Source organism: Pleurodeles waltl, chromosome 7 (assembly GCF_031143425.1).
Source record: "Pleurodeles waltl isolate 20211129_DDA chromosome 7, aPleWal1.hap1.20221129, whole genome shotgun sequence".
NCBI classification, from domain to species: Eukaryota; Metazoa; Chordata; class Amphibia; order Caudata; family Salamandridae; genus Pleurodeles; species Pleurodeles waltl.
In genome coordinates, this window is record NC_090446.1 from 942,755,426 (window position 1) to 942,774,553 (window position 19,128).

The 19,128-nt window shown below is 43.5% G+C and overlaps 1 protein-coding gene across 3 annotated transcripts in view; it reads right to left on the minus strand.

Moving 5' to 3' along the window:
- RNF145 (ring finger protein 145) overlaps positions 1 to 19,128 on the minus strand; it is a 300,893-nt gene that overhangs the window by 233,529 nt on the left and 48,236 nt on the right. For all 3 annotated transcript variants that reach the window (XM_069199658.1, XM_069199659.1, XM_069199660.1), the window contains exons 3-6: positions 17,952 to 18,060; positions 17,737 to 17,828; positions 15,492 to 15,727; positions 9,760 to 9,935 (exon numbers count right to left, since the gene is read on the minus strand). In XM_069199658.1, the coding sequence (XP_069055759.1) occupies positions 9,760 to 9,935; positions 15,492 to 15,727; positions 17,737 to 17,828; positions 17,952 to 18,060 (613 nt within the window). The remainder of the gene's footprint in view (positions 1 to 9,759; positions 9,936 to 15,491; positions 15,728 to 17,736; positions 17,829 to 17,951; positions 18,061 to 19,128) is intronic.

Genomic DNA, 19,128 nt, shown 5'->3' on the forward strand with positions numbered 1-19,128 from the left:
CACTGGGTAAGTGACATTTTCAGTTCGATGGCATCTGTCGCTGTAGATACGCATGTTTTGCATAGACTAGTAAGCAGTTATCTCCCCAAAAGCGGTGGATCAGCCTGTAGGAGTGGAAGTAGTTTGAAATAATGTTCTTAATACGGCTTGACCTACTGTGGCTTGTTGTGCGGATAACACGTCTACACAGTAGTGCTTGGTGAATGTGTGAGGCGTAGACCATGTGGCTGCCTTACATATTTCTTGCATTGGGATGTTTCCTAGAAAGGCCATGGTAGCACCCTTTTTCCTGGTTGAGTGTGCCCTTGGTGTAATGGGCAGCTGTCGTTTAGCTTTAAGGTAGCAGATCTGGATGCATTTAACTATCCATCTGGCTATACCTTGTTTTGATATTGGGTTTCCTGCATGAGGTTTTTGAAATGCAATAAATAGTTGTTTAGTCTTTCTGATGTTCTTTGTTCTGTCAATGTAATACATCAATGCTCTTTTGACATCTAACGTATGTAGTGCCCTTTCAGCTACGGTATCTGGCTGTGGAAAGAACACTGGAAGTTCCACTGTTTGATTTAGATGGAACGGTGAAATAACCTTTGGCAAAAATTTAGGATTGGTCCTTAGGACGACCTTATTTTTGTGAAGTTGTATAAAAGGTTCTTGTATAGTAAACGCCTGAATTTCGCTTACTCTTCTTAGGGAAGTAATGGCGATGAGAAATGCCACCTTCCAGGTTAGGAACTGTATTTCGCAGGAGTGCATGTGTTCAAAAGGTGGACCCATAAGTCTAGTTAGGACCACATTTAGGTTCCATGAAGGAACAGGTGGTGTTCTTGGTGGTATAATTCTCCTAAGTCCCTCCATGAATGCTTTAATGACTGGTATCTTATATAGGGAAGTTGAATAGGTAGTCTGTAGGTATGCAGATATTGCTGCAAGGTGTATTTTAATGGAAGAGAAAGCCAGGTTAGATTTCTGTAAGTGAAGCAAGTAACCCACTACATGTTCTGGAGTTGTGTGTAATGGTTGTATTTGATTAATATGGCAGTAGCAAACAAACCTCTTCCATTTACTTGCATAGCAGTGCCTGATGGATGGCCTTCTGGCTTGCTTTATGACTTCCATACATTCTTGGGTAAGTTGTAAGTGCCCGAATTCTAGGATTTCAGGAGCCAGATTGCTAGATTCAGCGATGCTGGATCTGGGTGTCTGATCTTTTGGTTGTGTTGTGTCAACAGATCTGGCCTGTTGGGCAATTTGATGCAGGGTACTACTGATAGGTCTAGCAGCGTTGTGTACCAGGGTTGCCTTGCCCAAGTTGGTGCTATCAATATGAGTTTGAGTTTGTTTTGACTGAGTTTGTTTACCAGGTAAGGAAGGAGAGGGAGAGGAGGAAAAGCGTAAGCAAATATCCCTGACCAGTTCATCCATAGGGCATTGCCTTGGGACTGTTTGTGTGGGTATCTGGATGCGAAGTTTTGGCATTTTGTGTTCTCCTTCGTCGCAAACAAGTCTATCTGAGGTGTTCCCCAGAGTTTGAAATAAGTGTTCAGAATTTGGGGGTGAATTTCCCATTCGTGGACCTGTTGGTGATCTCGAGAGAGATTGTCTGCGAGTTGATTTTGGATCCCTGGTATAAATTGTGCTATTAGGCGAATTTGGTTGTGAATTGCCCAACGCCAAATTTTTTGTGCTAGCAGGCTTAACTGCGTGGAGTGCGTCCCCCCTTGTTTGTTTAAATAATACATTGTTGTCATGTTGTCTGTTTTGACGAGAATGTATTTGTGAACTATTATTGGTTGGAAAGCTTTTAGTGCTTGAAAAACTGCTAGAAGTTCTAGGTGATTGATATGCAGTTTTGTTTGATGTACGTTCCATTGTCCTTGTATGCTGTGTTGATCGAGGTGTGCTCCCCACCCTGTCATGGAAGCATCTGTTGTTATTACGTATTGTGGCACTGGGTCTTGGAAAGGCCGCCCCTTGTTTAAATTTATGTTGTTCCACCACAGAAGCGAGAGGTAAGTTTGGCGGTCTATTAACACCAGATCTAGGTGACCCTGTGCTTGAGACCACTGTGATGCTAGGCACTGTTGTAAGGGCCTCATGTGCAGTCTTGCGTTTGGGACAATGGCTATGCATGAAGACATCATGCCTAGGAGTTGTAACACCATCCTTGCTTGTATCCTTTGTGTTGGATACATGCGTTGTATGATGGTGTTGAAATTTAGAATTCTTTGTGGACTTGGAGTGGCTACTCCCTTTGATGTGTCTATTATGGCTCCTAGGTATTGTTGTACCTTGCGCGGCAGAATGTTGGATTTTGTGAAGTTGACGGTGAACCCGAGTTTGAAGAGGGTTTGTATGATCTGATTTGTGTGATTTGAGCACTCTATGAACGAATGGGCCTTGATTAGCCAGTCGTCCAAATATGGGAACACATGTATTTGCTGCCTTCTTATGTGTGCAGCGACTACCGCTAGACATTTGGTAAAGACTCTTGGTGCGGTTGTTAATCCGAAAGGCAGTACCTTGAATTGATAATGTATTCCTTTGAATACAAACCTTAGGTATTTCCTGTGCGATGGGTGTATTGGTATATGGAAATAAGCATCCTTGAGGTCTAAAGTTGCCATGTAGTCGTGCAGTTTTAGCAATGGTAATACTTCCTGTAGTGTGACCATGTGAAAGTGGTCTGATTTGATGAAAGTATTCACTACTCTGAGGTCTAGGATTGGTCTCAGTGTTTTGTCTTTCTGTGGTATCAGAAAGTACAGTGAGTAAACTCCTGTGTTTATTTGTGTGTTTGGCACTAGTTCGATTGCATTCTTTTGCAATAGTGCCTGCACTTCTATCTCCAGGCAATTGGAATGATGTTTTGTCAAATTCTGTGCTTTTGGTGGTATGTTTGGAGGGAATTGTAGAAATTCTATGCAATAACCATGTTGGATAATTGCTAGAACCCAAGTGTCTGTAGTGATTTCCTCCCATGCTTTGTAGTACTGACTTATTCTTCCCCCCACTGGTGTTGTGTGGAGGGGGTGAGTGACATGTGAGTCACTGTTTAGTAGTAGGGGTTTTGGGGCTCTGAAATCTTCCTCTATTTCTAGGGAATTGCCCTCCTCTATATTGTCCCCGAAAACCTCCTCTATACTGTCCCTGGTAACTGGACGGTGTTGCCTGTGAGGTGCTGGCTTGTGTGCTCTGACCCCGAAACCCCCCTCTAAAGGGTGTTTTACGAAACGTGCTGTAATTTCCTCTGCTCTGCGGGGAGTAGAGTGCGCCCATGGCTTTGGCAGTGTCTGTGTCTTTTTTGAGTTTCTCAATCGCTGTGTCCACTTCTGGGCCGAACAGTTCCTTTTCGTTAAAAGGCATATTGAGAACTGCTTGCTGAATCTCTGGTTTAAAGCCAGACGTTCTGAGCCATGCATGCCTTCTGATAGTTACAGATGTATTAATTGTCCGTGCAGCTGTATCTGCAGCGTCCATGGAGGAGCGGATCTGGTTGTTAGAAATGGTCTGTCCCTCTTCAACCACCTGTTTTGCCCTATTTTGTAGATCCTTGGGCAGATGTTCAATGAGATGTTGCATCTCATCCCAATGGGCTCTGTCATAGCGCGCAAGTAGTGCCTGGGAGTTCGCGATGCGCCACTGGTTTGCAGCTTGTGCTGCGACTCTTTTACCAGCTGCATCGAACTTGCGGCTTTCTTTATCTGGGGGTGGTGCATCTCCAGATGTGTGGGAGTTGGCTCTTTTTCTAGCTGCTCCTACAACGACAGAGTCTGGTGGCAGCTGTGTAGTGATGAAAACCGGGTCCGTAGGAGGCGCTTTATACTTTTTTTCCCACCCTTGGTGTGATTGCCCTACTTTTGACCGGCTCCTTAAAGATTTCTTTTGCGTGCCGGAGCATACCAGGGAGCATAGGCAGGCTTTGGTATGAGCTGTGGGTGGAGGAGAGTGTGTTGAATAAAAAATCATCCTCGACCTGTTCTGAGTGGAGGCTTACGTTGTGAAATTGTGCTGCTCTGGCCACCACTTGAGAGTACGCAGTGCTGTCCTCTGGTGGAGATGGCTTGGTAGGGTATGCCTCCGGACTGTTATCTGACATTGGTGCGTCGTATAGGTCCCATGCGTCCTGATCTTGGTCACCCTGGCTCATGGTGGTGTGAGCTGGGGAGTGTGATGGAGTTTGTGCTGGTGAGACGTTAATCACGGGCGGTGGAGAGGGTGGTGGAGTAACTCTTTTCACCACTTTTGGTTGTGGTGTCTGTTCAGTCTGGAACTCCAACCTTCTCTTTCTTCTAATAGGGGGAAGGGTGCTTATCTTTCCTGTCCCCTGCTGTATGAAAATACGCTTTTGCGTATGGTCCACATCCGTTGATTGTAGCTCTTCCTCAAACCTATGCTTTTGCATTTGTGAGGTTAGCGAGTGCTCTTCTGTATAAGAGCCTGAAGCTGGGTCGGTTGCTGCTTGTTTCGGCACCGAAACCCTGTCAGCGTCCTTTTTCGGCTCCGAGGTGACTTTTTTCTTTTTCGGTGCCGAAACCTCTCGGCGCCGATCTTCGTCGGGCCCGCTGTCTCGGCGTCGAGCCGTGTCAACACCGGCATCTCGGTGTCGACGCTTGTCTCCAGCACTTTCTCGGTCCCGAGAAGGCTGTGTGCCGGTGTCTCGACCGGAGTCGGACGATCTCGGCACTGTTTGGGCCTTTTTCGGTGCCGACGGTCGGTCACCGAATTTATGGGTCGAGCCATGGCCTGGTGGCAGTGGCGTCCCCTGGGCCTTGTAAATGTTCCTCTGAGTGGATTTCGACGTCTTACTCACGGTTTGTGTATCGTCGAATCCTTCGGAGTCCGAGTCTTGGATCGAGAAGGTACCTTCCTCTTCTTGTTCCTCGAACTCCCGTTGGGCTGTCGGTGCGGACGCCATCTGAAGTCTTCTGGCTCGACGGTCTCGGAGTGTTTTTCGGGACCGGAACGCACGACAGGCCTCGCAGGTGTCTTCGCTGTGCTCAGGTGACAGGCACAGGTTGCAGACCAAGTGTTGGTCTGTGTAGGGGTATTTATTGTGGCATTTGGGGCAGAAACGGAACGGGGTCCGTTCCATCGGCGTTCTTCAGCACGCGGTCGGGCCGACCAGGCCCCGACGGGGGATCGAAAAAACTACCCCGAAGGGCACCGGAGCTCTTCGATCCTTCGACGCGGTGTTGAATCTAACTACGCCGAACCCGAACGCAACAATACCGACGAAAATCTTCCGAAATTTAGCTATTTTTCCGTTCCGAAACTCGGAGCGACAGGAACACGTCCGAACCCGATGGCGGAAAAAAAACAATCGAAGATGGAGTCGACGCCCATGCGCAATGGAGACAGAAGGAGGAGTCACTCGGTCCCGTGACTCGAAAGACTTCTTCGAAGAAAAACAACTTGTAACACTCCGGCCCAACACCAGATGGCGAGCTATTGCAAAACATGCGTATCTACAGCGACAGATGCCATCGAACCTCCCCTTTTCTTTGTCCAGTTTCGTGCCAGAGCAGAGATCGGGTATCCCTGGACTGGTACAAACCGGTTTATGCAAGAAGGACACCAAATGTGCCCTTCAAAGCAAACGGGTGGCTTGGGGAGGCTACCTCTCTCAAGCCTTGTAACACCTATTTCCAGATGAAGAGGGTGTTACCACCCTCTCCCACAGGAAATCCTTTGTTCTGCCTTCCCCTGCTTGAGATGGTCATGCAGAAGGAGGGCAGAAACCTGTCTGAGGGCTGATTGCAGCGTGGGCTGCCCGGAAAATTCCATAAGAGTGGTAGAAGCAATACTGGGGGTCCTCTAAGGAGCCCCCAAATTGCATGGAATCATGCAACCAATACTGGCAACAGTACAGGGGTATGATTCCAACATGCTTGATACCAAACACGCCCAGGTGCAGAGTTACCATTATGTAGCTGGACACAGGAGTGACCTGTGTCTAGTACACAGATAAAATGGCTTCCCCGCACTAATGAAGTCCCGTGTAATGGAATTGGAGTTCGTAGGGGCACTTCTGCTCATGCAGGGGTTCCCTCAAACACAGGGACCTGCACCCTGCCCTCAGGGCTAAGCGGGCTTACCAAAGGGGTGACTTACAGTGACCTGGTGCAGTGACCTGTGGTAAAAGGGTGCATGCACCTTTTCACGCATGCTGCAAAGGCAGGCCTGCAGGCACATTTTGCATAGGCTCCCATGGATGGCATAATACATACTGCAGCCAAAGGGGAACCCTTGGTGCCCCAATGCCATGGGTACGTACGTACCATATACTAGGGACTTAAAAGGGGCAACCAGTATGCCAATTGTGGGGTGTGCAAAGTCCTAGGCAACCAAATTTAGAGGGAGAAAGCGCAATCACTGGGGTCCTGGTAAGCAGGATCCCAGTGAGAACAGTCTAAGTATACTGACCGCAGGCAAAAACTGGGGGGTAACTATGCCAAAACGAGGGTACTTTCCTACAAGTTATACGAACAATCACTGGCAATGGAACATTATGCAGACCCTGAAAGAGACAGTGAAAGACTTACAGACTAAATGTAAATTTCCCATCCAAACTCAGTCTTCAGACTAGGTTGGAGGATGCAGAGGAGAGGTCCACCACAATAACCTTAGCTTTGTGAGGGGTTCTCTAAAAGGGTTAGGGTAATCTGTGAATACATTTTTATAACAGTGGATTAGGACTGTGCTGAAGCAAGGGAGGTTATCTCCCTAGTTTGTCCTGGAACGTGCACACAATGGGCATCACCACCCACGATTCCCCCTCCTCTCACTGGCGAGTCAACGACAGACAGGTGCACACTGGGGGTTGCGACCTTCTGTGAGTGCAGTTGTTAGCAAAGTCTTAGCCTATCGTTCAATTTCACCACAGTTGTTCCGGTCTATACTACTACTAGAAACGCTGTGCATGGTTTGCTATTCAAATACTTTTATTGCAAGAAACACACGTGACGGATGCAGTTGAAATACAGGATGTTATAGAATAGTACTTCAACACAAACTAAGTATGCACACACATACAAGAGCAAATGAATGGGACACCTTTAAAGAGGTGCTGAGGAGGGAGTGCCTTAGCAAGATTGTAGGAATACAAGAACAAGGGAGGTCTGATATGCACAGCGTGGAACAGAGGGTGGCCTGCATGCAACACAGAGAGCCATGGGACTCCGATACCAGGGCGCAGGCAGCACAAGCCTGGAAACTGTTGGCCGACAGGTGGGATGCTCTTCACACCCTCAATCTGAAAAGAATATAGGCAGAAGCTGCACAGGGAAGGGGACAAGTCGTGAGATTTTTAGCCTGACTGTTGTGAAGGGAAAAACCACCCCAAAAGATATTGTCGTTTCACAAGCCAGACAGAAGTATGGTCTCCATCAAACAGGGTATTTTAAATGAATTCCAGCATCATTTCAAACAAGTGAATGGCCGGATCCAGGGGCAGAATGATACCAATATTAGGGACTGTCTGGCCACTCTGCGACTTCCAAGACTATTTGTTGGGCGCTCCACTCTTGAAATACATTATCCACTGCCTTATTTTAGCTCCCACTAATGTGACATACCTATTTGCCTACTTTGGCTGTCTGCTTCTGTGTTTTAAAGTCCTAGCAGGTGCATGACTACTATGGGTATATTTCTCTTAACAGCTCATCTCCATATGCCGTTGGACAGTTTGGACAGCTCATGCGGCCTTGTTCTTCCCGGTTTGTTGAAATAAATCATAGTAATTGTGTGGTTTATTTCGACTTGAACCATTTTTCCCCATTACCTGTGTCTAGAATTCTTCAGTGCCAAAAACACTGTCTTTAGTTCCAACACATTTATATGTTTCAATTGGTCCTCTGGGCTCCATAGGCCTCTTATATTCAACTTCCCCACGTGAACGCCCCAACCCTATGGTGATCAAACTGTCATGATGGTTACTAAGGTGTTAGTTGTCTGAAGGGCCTATCCACTGAGATGTTCTTTGCATTCCACCAATGCCTCTATTTCTGCACCCTTTCAGTGACTATTATTAGATCCTCCCAGCTCCTGGTTGCTTGTGACCAACATTTTTGCAATTCCTGAAATGGTCTTGTGTTGCCTAGCATGGGAATTAAAACGTGTGCAGGATGCCAGCATACCCGTTAGTTCCCAGAAGTTCCCACTGTCACAGGTCTTTGCATTCTCAGCCCTTGATGGATTCAGACTTCATCAACCCTTTTATAGGGACATTGAAACCTTTTTTCCTCATCACGGTTTCCACAGCCTTCTGTTCGGCATTGAGGGCTTTCTTTTCAGCATCAAATCCATATTCTCTTTCGGTTCATTCTCTCTCCCACATTCTCGATCCCCTTTCAGAGTTGAGGCAAGATCTGAGGGTTGGCTGCCAATGGTGTCTTTCAACTTACATCCATGGAGTTCCTTCTGTTTTGACTTTCCTTTGATCACCAATTGCTTAGGCCTAATTTAAGTCCAAGGATCTCACCTCTGTCCCACCTGCACCGCTACGGTGTTACCTGGTGCTTCTTAGACAGTACTTCTTTCTTCATCCTCTTCAGCCCCTTCTATTTTTTTTTTTAAGTCAATCTCCACAGCAACAAATCCTTAGGTCTGCCATTTTGTTTTCTGTGGGATCTCAGCACTAAACGGCCCTTGGTCTTTCAAGGAACATTGCTTGTGCTAGGACTGTCATGTTGTAATGTCCCCAGTTATGCTTTTCTCTGGTCTTCAAGGTCTTGTGCAGTAGCTCTGCACATAAGCTGTATCCCTCTGAGCTGCAATCCTTTGGCAGACAAGGGTTACATACCTCGTGACTGTTCTTCTGGGCGAATGTGTTGACACTTTAGGTAGAACCTAAAAGGAGTATTCTCCATTGTCAATGTTTTTGATTCCTAGAAGGTACATTCTCTAACCCACATGTTCGAGGATAATTTGGTTTCCTTCATATTGTTTGTTCCTTCGACATCTATTGCCGGTTATGTGTTTTCCTTCTTATCTTTTTTGCACTTGTCTAGTGTATGCTCGAAAAAACTCTACTTGAATTGTTTCACGGTTCCTGGGTTGTCAATAATACTTCCAGATCCAACAGTGGAAAAACCTAATCAGAAGATACAGAAGATAGCAACCATGCAGAAGGCCTGCGTCTGACATCGTGTGAGTGGGGATATAATAAATGGTAGGAAAGGCCCACTGAAAAAATTGTGCTTGGGAAAAGCAGTTATGTTTTGCCACAACAAAAAAAAAAACTTGATAAAGAAAATCACATTGAAAAATAAGAGAAACTAGTGAGAAACAGAGTTCGATATCTGATGCATCTAATTTAATATTCCTTGTTGTACATGTTCAATTTTTATAGGACTAAAAATAAAGGTGTTGATGTGCACTATCTAGCTTCACTGCATTGATAATTATTTTTTACTGATACGCACCCCCATAACACGCCTTCAGCCAATGCAGCATGCTTTATAAAAACTTTTAAAATAAAGTAAATAGACATTAGCATGCAAATGTTCTCCCCCACACACAAGCCCCCCTCTATGCAAGCCTAAAACAGTTTTCTGAATCACTGCATTGTTTCATTATCCGTTCTAAAGGAGATCTCTCATTCACTGTTATTTACCAATAAGGAGTTTTCCGCATCCCTCTATGCCAATCTGCCTATAGGCAAAACTCTCAATAACATTGGAAAGGAATTATTCCTACACCATCCAATACCCTATCATTCTTGCCTCTTTTGCACTCTGATAAAACAAGCTGAGTTACCTGGTTAGAAAGAGAAATAGAAGGCGCTCTCTGGAGGTTGGTTGATCTCGAGTGCTAAAGTAAGAATAAATCTGAAGAGCAAAAAGGACCAGCCAGAAGACCATGAACAGAACAGGAACAACCAGCTGGTTCCAAAGAGACATCCCAAGAGCCAAGAGGCCATACACCTCTACAACCTGTGAAAATAAGAAAGACATCACCACATTATGGACGTGGAAACAGAAGGCAGATACACCTCCCAGCCATTGATGGCAGGGAACTGATAAGCCAACATTACTAACAGCAAAGAGGGGTGTTGACAGTGTAGGATTTAGTTACAGGAGGAGGAGGAAGGGACAGATTCCTCCACAAGGAGGAGGAAAGACCAGATTGTTACTTGTGACATATTCAAGGGGCACTGGAATTATGCAATTGTGGGGCAGCATTATTCACATAATTAGAGAGTTGCCACAAAATCCATTATCTGCTGCATAATCTCCAGATTTTAAGATTTTTTTTTTGTCTCTATCTCAAATCAAAAGCTACTATAACCGCAGTGACATGTTGCCACGCATTGGAAGGCCTTTTGCAAAGGTTGACTTGTCACCTTTCTGTTTTGTATTGTTATATTTGGGTGTTTAACTGCAACTAATGAGGTGCAACCAATGCCCAGAGAGTGTTAACAAGTTAAAAAATTACAAACTACTGAAATAACACTATCTCAAAATGTGCTGCTTTACACAGAATAATTTTCTTTTCTTGCTGCATATTTACTCACCTCTGCTTTATAGTTTGGCTCTCCCCTGCAGCATAATCCCAGTGGCCCTGAATATATACATGGTACCCTTTACAGGTTGCACTGATGTACAAAAGAAAACAAGACATTCCCATGCACTAATAATCCATCAAGAAGAGATCCCAGAGTAGTACTCTTCCATTACTGATAGGTGTCTCAGGATGGGAAAAGGGAGCCACAAGCTGAAGAAGGGATGGAAAAAACACACCCAGCTTTACTACTATATTTTGCACAGCAAGATGGAAGACTAGAATAGTAAATGGGTACTCTGACCCGAACATTACAGGCTATGCCACAGAAAACAGGAAAACAAGTGACAACTTAAAAACCAACAGCTAAATTCTTTATGCATGCAACAACGTTTCTCAATTATCCAAGTTGCGTGCTGCTCGAATATCACCAGGATTTCTAAAAATCTGATAACACATTTGTTTTCATTTTTATTGTTTTAATTACAGGACTTGCTTTTAATCAATACCTCAGCATAAAAATGCGAAGAAAATCAAAAGTTATAAAAAGAACCCAGTGAACGTTTTCGCAAAGAGAATCTACAAAGCATAATTATGAAAACCTTCACTTCTAAGAGAAAAATGTACTGAAAAATAATCAATACAAGTATATTCAATGGCATAAAATGAAGTAAGGGATGTTATAATTGAGATCTATTCAAATATAAACACTAGAGAAAACTGACAGTTATAGTTATTGGCACCTCCTCAATCGAAAAATATACTAAGTAGGTATGAATGATATCACCCATAAACTAAAGTTTATTTTGAGGATCTTGTATTTATCTAAATAAAAAAAAAAGGCTGTGGAGCTTCCATTAACATAGAATGACGACAAACACATGTACTGCCTTTGTCAGGGATGTTCACTGAAAGCTTCCCCAGATTTAGTATAAAGTGAACAGGTTTCATGTATGGGATCTGCACATTATCCATGCAAGGTAAAGGAAAAAGGAATATCTGATTTGGTATGGATAGTGAATCAGACAAGCAGGTTTACAAAGAAATAAGAGCATTATCTGTAAGGATGAACTTGTGACAACCTGGACAGCTAGCTTCTCAATCCCATTCACAGTTTTTTTGCCAATAGTTTGAAAAACAGCTAATCTCTAGGGAGACAACAAATTGTAGGCTGGTGCCCTCAAAGTCCTCCTTTGACAAAGTCTTGAGTGAGGAAACCTACATAGGTGTTCTTATTCTTTCTCCTAAGGGGGAGACCCACTCCTTTCTCCTGGATAGCAGCAGCTGATTTATAATTTGTGAGTGTCTAAGTGCACACCCAGGAGAGCTACCTACAGGTCTCCACGCGTAAAGTCACATCTTGATGTGTGTGGCAGATGGGGACCTTTCTAATGTATGTTTTAAATTACATTATATATTCTACATTACATATTATGTTTGTAAACAGAGTACCATCATTGCTGGCATGATCCACTGCACTACAAACAGTAGTATCCATGAACTGCGGTAAAGGATTTTGCATACATTATGAATGTACCTTATTTAAACTTGCGTGCAACTAATAACATTTGCAACAAGGAAAAGGAGTGCTACCCATTGAGAACAACCTCATTGCTCACTTCTTCATTCTCCTCCTTTGCTTCAGCTAGTGTGGAGGAAATACACATTTATTCCACCAGTGCAGAGAGCCCCTGTATGAGTTATCTGAGCTCCTCCTATTCAACACTCCTGTCTGAAGAAGAACTGGATCCACCCAGATTGGCTGCACTGTTCAAATTGCCGATGGTCTGGTCAGTGATTATATATACAACTTTCTATATAAAACATGGAAAAGCCCGGAGTTCCTAGCTCTACTAGTCTGTCTTGCGTCTGGCATAAACAAACTTAGAGCTACATGGTACCTCAGCCAGTCCAAGGACTTACAACATTCCGAAGGGAGCTCGAGTCTGTAGCACCTCTCAAAATGAGACAGAGGCAGGGCTGCTGAGGATTCAACTCAACAATTGCTCACATCTGAGCACACCTTTGGAGTGCCTCAAATGCCTAACCACAAGAGGGAGCTGGGCAGAATTAGAGCCAAGCTGCTGCAAGTGCAAGTGACACTGAATGCATTTTGTGCAACAACATTGATTATTGTTGTTGATGTTTTCATTGCACCTTTTTGACCAGCTGTGTGAACAAATTCAGCATCCAGCTGACTAGCCAGATGCACACACCTGTGTAGGTCACTATTAACCACTAAGCCCATCATCATACCTAACCTAATGTGCACACTCCTTTGGCCATGCAGCCCTTCAAGGAAGAAGGATGGGACAGTAGGCCCACAGACAGCTATTAAACCCCATTGATGCCATGTTATGGAGACATTTGAAGGATACATCCTTTGTCAGTGAAGGCTGTTACTGTCTCTGCTTGACCAAAGCCAGGAACTGAAAGGCAGTGTTGGATGGAAGACTATAGTTCAGGGCCACTGGTATTCTTACCTGCCCATGCATGCATGAGAATCTGGAAGGCAGACCGATGCATATGTCAATGTCATCATTCCTGGACATTCTTTTACCATATGGGGTAATGTTTTAACTCCAATATGACTTTTAAAAAGGCAGCAGAGTTCTCAGATCCCTGCTCAGTGAGCAGAAAAACAAACTGCCTCTCAAACCCTGGGGTGAACGTAATTAATTATTAAAGGTGATAAGAGATGTTTTTCTCCAACTGTAGGATGGACTGGTGACATCACTTCCTGCTATATTTTTCTGTTTATTCCATCTTTTGCTAAGTGGTGTTTTTAGTTTAGACCGCCTTATCTGAAAGACAGAAAAGCACACAAATGTTTTTAAAATAAAATTTAAAAAGACTGAACATTTCCTCCTGTGGGTAATTTCCTGCACAAAACTGCTCTAAAATGGACAATGTATCTTAAAATAATATGTAACGAATTTCTGAACGTTCTTGGGGATAGTCTGCTGTTCATCCATGCAGTCGGGCTTGCTGTGAGCGAGGCATCATACAAGCATCAGTAAGTTCTACTGCCCTGGTTTCACACCAAAACCTTTGTTGGGCAAGCTATTATTGATTTGTGATGCCTATGCCTGGGGATGTTCTACTCTACCTACCGGCATAAAGAGGAATAGAAATGATATGCTTCCAGACAGAACTAGGAAAGATGAAGAAGCACCTGAAAGCAATAAACAAATCAAAGGCTATGGTTTATGAAGATCAGCACGTGTATGACATGGACAGCACAATTTCAAACTTCAATAAGTTTAATTTTAACAAAAAACTCTACTGCTCACTATATGTCCTGAGAAAGAACATAAATGATAAGTGCAAGCTGTGGATACCAGCACTGATTTAACTAGGAAAACTGTGTGCATAGCTCCACTTCAAATTTAGGTGAGAAAATGATTGCCGCAGTGTGCCATCTGCAGTTACCAGGCCCGAGTTGAATGCATAGATAAAATACCTTAAAACCCTCACCAACTGTACATTACCCAGCTGTGTAAAAAATTCTAACTAGGTTAGTTGTTTTATCAGAAAGCTAAGTGTTTCCTTCAGGAAATGTTGTCAACACTAGCAGACCAAAGCTCATGTTTAGGCAGTGCAGAAAACATTAGGTAACACAGTTCAGAGCAGTGTATTTATTATCTCTATTTATTTCTGTGAATCACCATAATGGCAAAAATGTCTATATAGATTAATAAACATGCTTATTCACAATTATTTTGTGGTAGAGATACCAATGGGTGCAAGTATTTTAGTCATCTGTGCTTGCACAAGCTGTGCCAAAAGGGATTACTTTCAGAATTGTGGGCTGGTGGCACTGTTTTTGTGTTTCTTTTCTTTTTGAATTCTGAGCTGTGGTCTACGAGACAGTATTAATGTCAGATTCGTGTCTGTGATGTTTAGCTTCATTTCGCTTCTAGATGCTTAGGTTTGTACCTTTCTTTGAGCTTTGAGATTGTGCAGTTGTACTCATCTTTCAACCACGCAAAAATAATTTTTAATAATAGCCACTGCTAACTGTCTTGGTACAGCTGCACCCCACATTACCAATGTCAATAAAACTTTGAGCACAGTCTGTCTAATGCCCTGTAAGATCTAATGTTCCATGGCGGAGACATTCATACCCACTGCACATTCCTATGTCAGTTAAACTCAAATGAATAACTAATGTCGTTTTTGTTGGTTTATTTGTCCTGCAGATAGACAGAGACAGAAAGATAAATAGATATACAGTTACCGAAGCAGATCTACAGAGGCCTTTAAAGAAATAAAAACACAGTAGAACACCTCTTCCTGAGAAGGTATGTGTAGTACCTGAACTTCCCAAATATTACTGAAGGAATAAGTTGTCATAAAACACCTCGATACATCCATTCTAGTAAAGGCTGTGCCATTGGGCAGACACTGAGGAAGCCCCCACCTAAACTGGTCTTCTGTGAGCAGAATACAGATGTGATACAGGACCTGGAAGTGACTGCACTGCAGCCCTGCTGGAACAAACTGCCTTATCTTCAGTGATGTATACAAAAAAGTGATGGAAGGAATGCTTGCGTTAATCTCATCATTGAACATGTATCCAGGCAGCATCCCAGTCCATCGTTATTTTGCATCCCATGCCACCTCCCAGTAGAGCAGGCTCAGTACTGATTTGCATAGGGTTGGGTCCAAAATGAGGTGGCCTGGTGGGTGAATAATGATGGATATGGATGTGGCCCAAGTGACTGCCACTGGCTGAGATTAATTCAAGTATTACATTCATACCTTTCTTTTTGATGCTTTCACTTCACGTCATTCAAAGGGAAAAAGAACATTCAGATATTTTATACACAGGCTGCGAGAACACCCCACTTCTAAATAGTCAAGAAGTGCTGGCTGAGAAGGCACACCATTGACCAGGCTATCTTTATTGCTCAAATTCAATCTACAATTAATTTGAATTGTCCTATCCAGCCTTATAAGACTGACCACGATAATCCAATTCTTACCTGGACCAGCTCTCTATATGCAGATTTTGCAAGGTTAAAAGGCACAAGGAGATTGGACGCCAAGAAATACAGCACTTCCAAGCCGGTGAAAATCATGGCAAATTTGTTAATGACAACAATAGTTTCCAGCGGAACGAGGCATAGACGAGCAAGTAGTGGGAGCATGTGAACTGAAAAGAGCCAAATCTGCTTTGTCTTCATAACACAGGAGCAAAGAGTACACACAACCATTTGACCTAGAAAAAAATGAACAACTTGAGCTTAAAAAAACAAAGCATAGTAAAGTACACTGCGCACAATTACAATGGAGCTACAGAAGTGTACACTACCTTATCCATTTAGAGGCCCAGCTATGCAATACCAAAGAGCAGCACAAAGCGACTTTATATGCACAAACAATAAGTGGCGTTTACATGACTGCAATTAACTTGACTTCATTTATTTATATTGGGAGAGTTATTTAACTGAAATCTTGAAACTTGAGGCAAGGAAAAGCAGTACAAAGAAGCAAGGAGAAACAGTAGATATGCATAGGCTGCACCAAAGAAGTGCTCACAAACACTAGGATCACATGATCTTCACAGTAATACTATTACAGCCTATGTACACGTCTAGCACAATCCTACAAGTGCTGCACATGCTACAAAAACAAGCAGAAAGGAAACAGCATATAAACCCACAAATATTTATCTCTGGATACACAACCCCAGTGCTACAAAGCCTACAAAACACCTCCTGTGCTAATTAATATTGTAAACGCGCAAATGCAGAAAGCAGACAAATGCAGTTGTGAGACCAAGACTAATGCTTGGAAAACAAACTCACAATGCCACTGTTAGTTGCAATCTGGACTGGGTAAGTGTTGTACGTTTCTGACCTTGCCAAGATCAGCTTCTCAGACCTCCTTAATGTAATGTTCTGAACTCTGGTTCAGGGTGAGCAGAGAAGTATTCTAAATACAGAGCACTCACATTTCTTGTTTCCTTCAGCAGCAACATACTTTCTTCTTCAGTCCTGGTGTATAGTCCTTAGCCTTAAAAAGGAGAACACCAAGAACTCCGGTAACCACCATCTACACAAGTATGCAGAACTTTTTGAAGGGGAACACTGCATATGCTTAGGGGGTCAGCTTATATTAAGTTTTTGGAGGCTGGCCGAAAACACATTGTTCAGTCAAGTCCAAAGCAAGCCACAAGATTGTCGGAAGGAACCTATCCACTGTGAAGGCATTTTCCTTTCAGTAAGTCACAGCTCTATGTCAACCAATTTTAAATGAAACTATCACTCGTAGTCTGTTTACTACTTCAAGGGTCTTGCCTCTCAACACAAAATACTCCTACTGAGCAATGCCCCTGCCTTTGCACCTTCCCTTTATTCAAGTGTTGCTCTGATAATCTCGGCATAGCGTTACATATATTGCGTACTGCAGAAAATGTGCGGCTCGATTTGATCAATTTCAATAGTCTCTTACTGCTGAACCCCAGTAAAGACATGGCATTACAAGGGACTGTTTATAATTCCTACAGTAAATTTATCTTAAAAACCCTCACAAACCAAAACCATTACCTCCATGGAGCAAAAATATAACACACATTAGGAAGCAGTGGAAACAAGAGACCAACAATCCATGAAGAAAATGTTCAAATGTAAAGGTGTTTTTTTCACCATCCTCATGAAGCAATGAGCACAGTCATAGCCATACAAGCAGAGTGGTGCAGTGATGACAGGTGAAAGGGATAGTTATGCCTCAGAGAAGTACAGTCTTACCAGGGAGACACTGCATCTAATCCAAGGGATATTTGGAACCGTGCAAGGAAGAGGGCCCAGCATAACTGAAGACAAGAGTAATCATCAGACAAGTGCAGCCACAGCATAGGCTCGGTTCAGCCACACCTCAGTGAGGTCTTATAATGTGAGAGGACTGGATATGCTAGGCGGCTTTAGAGCTCATCAAAAGGAGAGATGCAGCCATGCCAGCAGACAGACAATCCCACACCAGCAGAGCCATGTCAGCAGAGAACAACCCTTGAACCAGCAGATAGCAAACCCTGCACCAACAGAGAGGGAATGGCACTATCATGGCAAAGGAAATACCATACCATCGTAAAGACATGTCATGCCAAGGAATACCTGCACCCATGTCTGCAGAGATGATCCAGCCGTGTCAGGGGCCCACCATGCCTCTGGAGAGGGGACAGACAGAGGTCAAATGTATTCTTTCAGACTGACATTCTAAGATACTCACCTACGAGAGCGGTAGTGAAGCGGTTCATGGAGAAAGGGTCTAGATACAGAGGTCCTTCATAACCAGATTCTATCTCGCTCCTGACGTAATCTCTGAACAGAAATTAGGGAAAGAAGAGATATCTACTAGTAAAGATGTTCATTCAACCAGAAAGCCAAACACTAATCTTTACAAAGCAGACTGAAGCTCACAGCAGTCCTCATCCCGATTCTTACCTGGAGATCTGGTGGCCTGCGTAGAGTAGAAAGCCCGTTAAAGAGTAAAGGTACAGCTGTGCTAGGTGCTGCCGTGGTAAAGTTAGGAGAACAACACTGAGAATGTAACCTACAAAAATAAAAAATACAGTAGGATGCATGTGAAACAGTCATTAGAGATACTAGGCAATACCACAATATCACCAATATCCCTGCATAAACTCAAACAAAACACTATCGCTATTCAATTCCAAAACAGCACTATCACAATAGGACACTAGCCCATATCACGATATACGATTTCACTCCAAATTTATTATTTTTTTTTTTCGTAGCAATGCATTTGTTATGTAGTTGGAACAGTAGCTTCTGAGTGTACAAAAGATGGAGAGGGAGGAGAGGAGAGCAGGAAGAAGAGTTGCAATAAGAACAGATGAGACTAAGTCATGAATGTTGCATAGTATGATTGGCCACTGGAATGCAAGAAGGCAAGCGTTGGTGGCTATGAAAGGCAAGAATCACAAGTCACATATCACTGTATGATCATTCAACACATCATATCACCTCATGTTTGCACAATTACAATCCAATTTCACCACTGGAGGACACATACATTCCAGTAAACATGCACGACGAAAAGCACCTTACAATATTACTCCATGTTCCCAAAACTACCGTACATGTCTGAACCAGACAAGTTTTGGCTTATTTCATTTATTTGTGAGTTTTGTACCACGCAAAAAATGTGTTGCCCCCTGGCCACGTGTTATGGTAGAGAAAAGTCCCTGCACCACTCTGTACAGTGTGCATCCTTGCTTCAAATTCAAGGAAACCAGCTAGCTGCTTTTTGACTGTTTCTTCAGCATACAACGAACATGCATATATGTTGAAGGTACCTTTTGTGAAAAGAACGGAGACCGAGAGCATAGGTCAGAAAAGCACACCACGTGCACACTCTTTTGGATGACTGTGGTTACTCAATGAGTCCTTCCCACATGCAAGTGGGACATTTGTGCACCATTTAGTGTGAGAGGAGGACTGTAGGGCTCCCACCAGAACGTTTCAGGGATCCTTAGTAGAGGATCAGACTGCAGAGTGTTAAGGAAAGGATTAACATCCCCTTAAAAGATGTGCAGTATCACCCATACCATTTCCTGTCTCACTACTCCCTACAGGATTTACCACCCACAATCTCCCT